At 43.8% G+C, this 8247-nt stretch overlaps 1 protein-coding gene across 5 annotated transcripts in view; it reads right to left on the bottom strand.

The window, feature by feature from the left end:
* Positions 1-3332: 3332 nt before the first annotated feature.
* LOC311019999 (neurofibromin) overlaps positions 3333-8247 on the bottom strand; it is a 65798-nt gene continuing 60883 nt past the window's right edge. For 2 of the 5 annotated variants that reach the window (XM_084019707.1, XM_084019709.1), the window contains 7 exons: positions 7170-7292; positions 6954-7072; positions 6755-6855; positions 5491-5633; positions 5151-5197; positions 4365-4581; positions 3333-3600 (listed from right to left, as the gene is read on the bottom strand). In XM_084019707.1, coding sequence (XP_083875833.1) covers positions 3458-3600; positions 4365-4581; positions 5151-5197; positions 5491-5633; positions 6755-6855; positions 6954-7072; positions 7170-7292 — 893 coding nt within the window. In that variant the 3' untranslated portion in view covers positions 3333-3457. Of the gene's footprint in view, positions 3601-4351; positions 4582-5150; positions 5198-5490; positions 5634-6754; positions 6856-6953; positions 7073-7169; positions 7293-8247 lie in introns of those variants that run through there. The other 3 variants (XM_084019706.1, XM_084019708.1, XM_084019710.1) reach the window with 2 other exon arrangements.

Raw genomic sequence — 8247 nt, 5'->3', positions numbered from 1 at the left:
GAATATGGATTAGGGTCAGGGCTATTTACAGGGGAAGGGGGGCCAATATTTATTAAATGATACATTTGAGATCAAAGTTAAAATCATAATTTGGAAAACCTGACATCAACTGGGATTTGATGACACATTATTATTATTTTTCCATAAAAACGTGAGTGGATGAAGGCCTCAGTACACTTTAACAGCGTCTGGAAACACTGACCAGGTCACTGAGGTGTGAAAGTGGGCGGGGCCTGACCTTCTCTCTTTCGCGTCTCCAGCTGTGAGTGTGAGCACTTCCGAGGCGAGACTGTTGGAAAGCGTCTGTATGATTCACTGATTCACTTTATGACACGTTTGTCTTCAGATGTGTTCAGACGACACTATATTGTTTGTCCAAATTCCCTTCGTAGGAGCCAATCTGTCAGCAACAACATGTCAGTGATGCTGGGCTTCAAGAACCCGTTCATCTGCTAAACCTTCACAGCTGAAACTGAGACGATGAATTCAGCTCTAAACCATTACTCTTTATCTTCCCTTTAAGGTTGAATTACCGAATACTGTTTCAAAGGAGGCCTCGAATGAAAATGTCCCTTTCCGTGGAATTAACTCATGATGATGAAGAAAATAACATCCCCTCAGATAACGACCATACAAGAAAGAAAAAACAGTGGTGAAGTGATTCTCTAATAAGGTGACATGAACACGTAGCGTGGTGAGAAACGACGGCGATGTGTGGAGACGCTCCTGAGACAGAAACAAACTCTTGCCATGCATAGATGTTAAGGCAGGACAGGAGCATTCTGACCGAGCGTGCTGAGCTGCGAGCGGTCAGAACAGTCCGGTCCTACATCCTCTCAACCAAACAGTCCAAACCATGTGGTTTTACAGGCTCAGACCTGAGCGTCCTTATAGTTAAACCCATTCACCACCGATCATGCGACCACCAACACTGTGTTTCAGATCCGTCAGTGTGTCTTTCCACCTTTCAGGCAGCCGTCGGCTCCCATTCACGCTTTTATTGTGAAAGGGAAGTTATTGTGGCAGATGAAGCTGGATTTGTAAGACCAACAGCGATGTTTGAACTGACTGAATACATGCAATGAGAAATATTTTACAGTGTAAAAATCAACTGGTCAGCGTTTCTCTGTGAAGAGCTTTGATTGGCCGCTGGTGTCAGTGACGCACGTGATGGGACTTTGTACCGATTGTTTTGTGTGCACTGTATGACCACGAGCAACCATAAGGAAACACTGACAGGAGACATGATGGTCACTGTGATGGATTAAGCAAGTTCCAACATTGTGAGATGAATGGAGACCAACAGTTGCCTTGAAGGTTGCAAACCCACTTAGATATCTGAAACTCTACAGAATGCTTTAGGAACAGTCAGCAGTGACGTAGAGCTGATGGGATTTGTGGCATTCAGGCATTTGTAACCTGATTATTAACACTAAAGCTCTGAAAAGGAAAAATCCACCACCTGTGTGTCCTGTATGATGGTGCAAGATGGGAGCTCCATATGTTTACTATGTCAGAATAGAGTTTCCAGAACTGCTTTTCAGGCAAAAGAAATACCTCAAAAGTAGTATGAAAACTTTTTCTTCCACAACTGAGGAAGTTTTGGTGAATTTTCAAGTCAGCTTTTCTAATGCGCGGTACTTAAAGATGTGTGAATCCAAACATGGCTATTGTGAAAATGATAGAAACCCTGCAGCCAGAGACTATGTTGTGTAGCAAATAGCACAAGACAGCAACAATAGAGCCGAGTATGGCTGAACTGCTAAATACAGTAAATGTAGTGAACGTTGACACCAAATGTTTGGTCAGATCTTTAGTGATATATCTCCTGACATGTGCTCAGACAACATCAAAGACTAGTATTTTTAGTGTTGTTGATTTTTAGTGTGAACATTTATTTGTGACGGGAAAGGAGTTTATAAAACTAGTTTTTTGAGGGCTTTTACAGACATCTCAAGCTGGTTTCTACTGGTGTGTAACCAGCAGCGCTGTACAGGGAGGGGGCAGATGGGCTTCAGCTGTGTAGTAATAATTCATTTGTGAAGAACGATGTGTGTTAAAGAGAACGTTTGTGGATATGAACTAACGAACGCTGTGTGAAAGCCTCTTTTAGGGTGGATTTTTCCTTTAAAGGCCAAACCTCTGATGGTTGAGGGTCCAGCTGTTTGCTCAATGAAACAAATGGAGGCGAGTGTGCGACTCTTTACTGTCTCTTCTCTATTCGAATGGTTGTTGGATCTCCATGGTAACGGGCAACTCAGAGCTGACATACTGATGCTTCCTCCCTCTTTGCTGTAAAATGGGCGGCTGACAAAGTAGTTTGACAGTTGAGGATTATTGCCTATTACACAATTTTCCTTGTCACTGTGTAAACAAATTAAAACGCTATGCTGCTGATAACTTTGGACTAAAAACAACAGACATTAAACAGCTAAATAAAAGCAAAACGCACAAAACAAAAAGAAGCTTGGAGCTATTTACATGGTTACATTTCCCCTAGTGTTTTGCAATCTTCCTGTTGATACATTGAACGCGTTTGAAAAGAAGATTTTTTTTTTTTTGGAAAGAGTGTGAAAAGAAGATTTGTGTAGCACTATCTAGCTGTACAGGATACATACTTTCAGGCAACAGGGTATATTTGACGATCATTAGAGGCCCGTCGTGACGCTGCTCGTGTGAACTTGTGGTGATATGGACGGCTTGCCTCCATAATTAATACCTGTTCTTTGTCCCCAGCAAAGTTTGACTTTTACTTTACAAATTGTACACATTGAAAAACCCTGACAAAGGCACACCATGGAGAAAACGTCAACGTCTAAATTAGCACTAAGGACTAGTTATACATAATCTGTCTATGTAAAATATGTACAGGACTGGGAGAGGTGAGCCGGGACGTCCGACCAGGTCCAGAGTGCAGGTCCTGTCTCACAGATCCACCCCCCCACTGCTGCTGTCATTTGGTCCATTTCACTGACACAGGAGTGTTTAGTCATAAGGAAGGCCAAGGGACGAGTTACGGATCAAACATCAGCGGAAAGACAGAATTTCACTTTCTAGTTCCTCCCTATGTAAACTGTCAGAGTCCATGTCCGAACCAGACCGTGGTGTTTGGACTGTATTCCCATTGAGCTCAGGGGGATATTTTCTCCAATAGTTTCACACGTGTGACCTCTGTTGCTGCAGGAGACTCAAACTGGTGCCGACCAGACGTGAGGAAGAGCTGAAACATCCACAGAAGCTCCTCCTTCACAGCGCACCGTCTCAAACTGAATCTCAAGCAGCACAAAATTCAAGTTCGCCGTTGCTAATATTCCTCCTAAATGCAAAACAGAAAACCACTCGTTCTCCAACATCCATGGATTAGGAGGAGGAAATGAGGAGAGTAGAAAGTGGAGTGCAGCATGAGGTCTGGCAGGCTTGGGGAGAGGCGGGGGAGGGGGAGGTGTTCTCTGGCTGATCAGACTATCTTCTTGATGCTTGGTCTCTTGAAGCTGCCGGCGCTGCGCTGCTTCTGGACCTGACTGGCTGAACCGTGGCGAGTGCGACACCCGCTGGACAGAGCAGAGCTGGGGGACAGCTGGACGTTCTCCTTATCTACACCTGGAGGACCAGAGAGGACGGACAACACACACGGGTTTAAATGCATCCAAAAAATGCTGTATGTCTAGCATCGAGGACAACATCTGCTATCCATTTCATATTTTTGGGACAGAATCAAAATTTAAATATTTCCTCTGACCACCTAAATCTGTGGTTCCCTACTGGTGGAATGTGGTTTTATTTTGAGTAGGTCACATGGGACGATATGAAAATGTCATGTCATGATTATCCTGACAAAATAATATACCGATAACCATCGAAATATGCCAAAACTCTTAAAATGACACTAAAACATACTGGTATCACTTTATATTGATAAATAAATAAAAAATGTTTTCATCACGTTAAACATTTGATTTAAGCTTCGTTAGCTAGAAACTCTCACTCCCCCTTTAAATAATGTGATTGTCTACTGATGTCAAGACATCACCAATTGAAAGTATCACATTTGTCTCCTGAATCTGATGTGTAATGTAGAAAACAACAGGGGGCGCTGCAGCATAAGTAGATGACTTGTTTCCTTCCTGCGTTTGCAGTTCATCAACCAGGCAAAGCCTTAAGTTTAGTGTTCATCTCTGCTGCGGCTCAAAGCAACACAACATCACACTATTAAAGACAAGAATGTGAACGTCACAACGCTGTGAACATATTTCTAGTCCTGTCGTGTGACGAGAATCAGCTGCACATTTCGATTTGCTCGAGGTCAAAAGGGTCGACGGGGACAGTGAGTGTGGTGCAGATTTAGTTCATGCGGAGAGTCGGACCTGGTGAGTGCTGTGAGGTGGCCAATGAGGTCATGGAGTTGGACAGGTTGAGGTTGGCAGTGATGCTGAGCTGGCTCTGGCTGGTGGGGGGGTAGGGGGAGGTGGGCGTCCTCAGCTGCTCCTCCCCTCGCTCCTCGTCAGCCATCGGCAGGTAGTTGTCGATCAGCGCCTCCAGAAACTTCACGATCAGCTCGGCGTAGTCGGGGATCTGCGTTTGCTGCGAGCGTCACATCATGGATGATTCATTAGAAAGCCAGTGAGGTCACAACTAAACATACATACACACCTTGTACCGCATCAAGTTTGACTACATACAAATTGGCCTGCGGTCAAACTCACGCCATTAAACTAGGTGAACATTCACTTGGCATTTGACCTCAAGACATTTTAAGCTCATAAGTAAAACTCCATTTAATAAATACTGTAATAAATACTACAACTTAACTGTAGCGTTTATCCAGTAACTGAAATAATCATTACTTAGGACAACAGTGTTCTTCCATTCTGCATTAAAATAACTGATTTCATGAAAGGGTGAGAAAAGTCTGCAATCAACTTCATTTGCAATGAAATGATATGAAATCATGCACACGCTTTGTTATCGAGTTCACTGTGCTTTACTGCTCTAAATATACATCCTGTGATAACCCTCTACACTGCCTGTTGTGTATTCTAAATTTATGTGCAGCTACAACATTCAGTATTTCCTGAAAACTGTCTCCAGTATATCACTCCACTAAGTGGCAGGCTGGTTGGCAAATGACAGGAGGGAAGAATCAATCATACCTTAGAGAAGGGTCCAGCAAACCTCCAAAGTCCATTAAAGCCAAAGCCTGTGAAATGAAAGGGAGGGAGAGAGGAGGAGGAGAGGAGGAGGAGAGGAGGAGAGCATGATTACTTACAGTTAGAGTTTTACATAACTTCCTATTTTAGGCAACAGGTTGTGTCCCAAATGTAGAGCGGTTACAGCACATGCCACATTGGTGGAAAGCCCCAGGTTCAAGTACGGCCTTGGGACCTTTATTGCATGACACCCTTCTTCCCCCCACTTCCAGTCTCACTCAAATATAAAGCATTTTTAACATGATTAGCCTGTACAGAATGTGAACATGTCGGCATGTATTACTTTGTAAGTAGGAGGGCTGGTACTGGGGGGGCGACTCCTCGTGGTACACCACACTCTGGACAATGCCGTGGACAGGATTCAGGAGGTTGGTGTCCTGGCACATGGACAGCACAGTGTTGATCTTGGAGTCCAGCAGGTTATGGCTGAGGAGCACAACACACAACACACGATCAGATGGAGCTAGCCATAATTAGACTTCAGATAGAAGTGAAAATGGATGGACCGTGCCAGTGTTACTACAAGTCATTGTCCATCAACAACTTCGGCCTACTAGTTTACATAAACCTCTACCATGTTTACCAAAGTTGCTTTATTTTTGAGATAGTTAGTTTGTTTACGTTTTGTCCGTTTCAGAATGAACCTGGACATGTTTGTCAGGGTTAGTTAAGACTCACCTCGTTGTTAAAATCCTCCTCCTAGCTCAAATTCCAGTTAGAAATTCAGTTATTGTAGGGAACTATTTTTCCAGGCGTTCACTTGGCTATCTCTGCTCTGTTGTGATTGACAGCTCAGAGGGCGGGACCAAAGTAAGGATTGTGAATTTCAGGCTTGTACTGATACGACTCAACAGTCTCCATGAATGAATGATTTTCAGCTTCTCCCAGTACTTCTTCCTCATATTCATACTGGGACATGTTGGGAAGTTGTTCTTTCACCAGTATCATCTTCTCTATATTGAATTGTGGATCGTAAACCAACGTTGAACGTTTCTCATACAAGCTTGTTTATCTCACCGCTTCCTGTCCAAATCAGAGCCAGCCAGAGAACTTTTGGCCAATGGGACGGAGCCAAAGGAATCATGTGTTCCTTGTGCCAAGAGAGTGATCCGTTTATCCAAATAACAGCTATTTGGAAATATGTGCCAAGAAGAACAAATACAATGGCGTTTGATCCCGAGGTGAGAAACTGGGCTGGGCAGCATTAAGTGTTCATTTCTGTATAAAAGGCTGTGTTTAATCATCCCAGACTGATCCAACACTACAGACCACACCCGAGGAAAATGATCCAAACTGACGTTGACCAGAATAGACTTGGAAGAAAACACCAATAGTGGCACCAACATGACGCTCCACCAAATAACGAGTAGCCCACGTGAACAGAGCTGACAGGAGAGTCCGCATAGATCCTGTTAGGTACCCGATTAGACTGTTGGACCAGTTCCTAGTCACATACCGGGTCGGGCCAGTTAATACTTGGGATGACTTCCAAAAAGAACCCAAAAAACAACTTAAGCAAGAGAAAAGGTGATATGTTGGCTACTTACACGACAGGAAAAACCTTTGGGAAGACAACGCTAGCTTCAGCCAAGTACTCGTACAGAATTCTCTGGTCAAAGTCGTCAGTGGTGTATTTGACCTGGGTAGCCTAGAAAATCAGAGCGACAGTAAAGAAACGGTGACTAGGGAACAAACATTTGATTACTAGCCATCAAGTTCCTCAGACACCGTGTGGCGTTTCCTCACCAGCACAGTGAGCAGCAGAGCCTGGATCTTTGGGTCGGTTAGCACCTCTTCATCCAGCAGGACGTTGGACTCCGAGACAGACACCTTGCGAAGGTGAGAGTTTCCGATTCTTTGTGTCTCTGTAATTATAATATGGAAGGTTTAACATTGAATATGTCCTCAGACAAACTGTGAAATCACACGTAAAAAAAGGAAGTGTCAGGATTGCACTCGCACCTATCTCGTAGTCATTTTCTGCTACGCGCCTCATCTTGGGAGGGGTGGTCATACCCGACTCCATCTCTGGTCTCTTTGGTGCTTTGGAGTCTGATATGAGGTGATCGAAGCTCTTCCTGGTGCCTGAACAACAAGCAAACACACCAGATACCCTCACAATCTGGAGTTTTAACATAAGGATTATATTTAGACAGTCTAAACGCAGAAGCGCTGTGATATGTCAAACGTTGCACGGTAGCTTAACTAATCTGTCTCTGTGTCTGCTCGTCACTATGCTTACACCACAGACTGTATATAAGGAGTGGACGTATTCATCATGACGTCACCCGTTGGTTTGTGGACGTCAGGTTGGCATTTTGAACGTCGATATCTTGGATTTTGGCGCTCGCCATCTTGGAATGTTTGCAACTAACGGAGTGTGACCATATTTGGACTGTGGAGGAGCGAATTCAAGGTCAAATTTACAGCTAAGTCATCTTAGCAGCTAATTGCATTGGTAGTGATGGTAGCGAGGCCATAGTAGTGACATGTCATCACAAGGTAGCCCCGCCCTAAAGCATCCCCTGCTATTTGACTCTAAATGGACGATAATTTACTAAATGAACATCATGTTGTACTGTAAAAGACTTGAAACTAGAGATTGAGACCATAAACTCATGTCTTCAATGTTTACTGAGATAATAAATCAAGGGAGAAGTAGGGTAATTTTCTCAGAAAATTCCATGTAATCAGACTTCAGAGGAGTCACATCTGATGGCCAATAGAGAGAATGCAAGTTTAAGGCACTTCAGCCACGGCTTCACTTTTCAGAACCGGAGGTTGCAACCTGGTTTTGACACAACTGACAAATACGAGGAATAACACAATCACATATATCATTTATATTGTTCGTGGTACATTATCAGTGTATTATATTTCCAGATTTAAACTATTGCAATCACAAGCCGGCCGTGGACTTCCGCGCCGCCTGCTGCGTGAACAGCCCAGCTGGTTTGCAAGAGGAACGCGGGCAGCACTTTAACCAAAATGATGGTGCTTTGTGGCCCTTTTGCATCCAGTGTGAACCTGGAAAATCTGT

The sequence above is a fragment of the Eutrigla gurnardus genome, assembly GCF_963514095.1.
Source record: "Eutrigla gurnardus genome assembly, chromosome: 10".
Taxonomy (NCBI): domain Eukaryota; kingdom Metazoa; phylum Chordata; class Actinopteri; order Perciformes; family Triglidae; genus Eutrigla; species Eutrigla gurnardus.
This window is presented reverse-complemented; position numbering and strand designations above follow the sequence as displayed.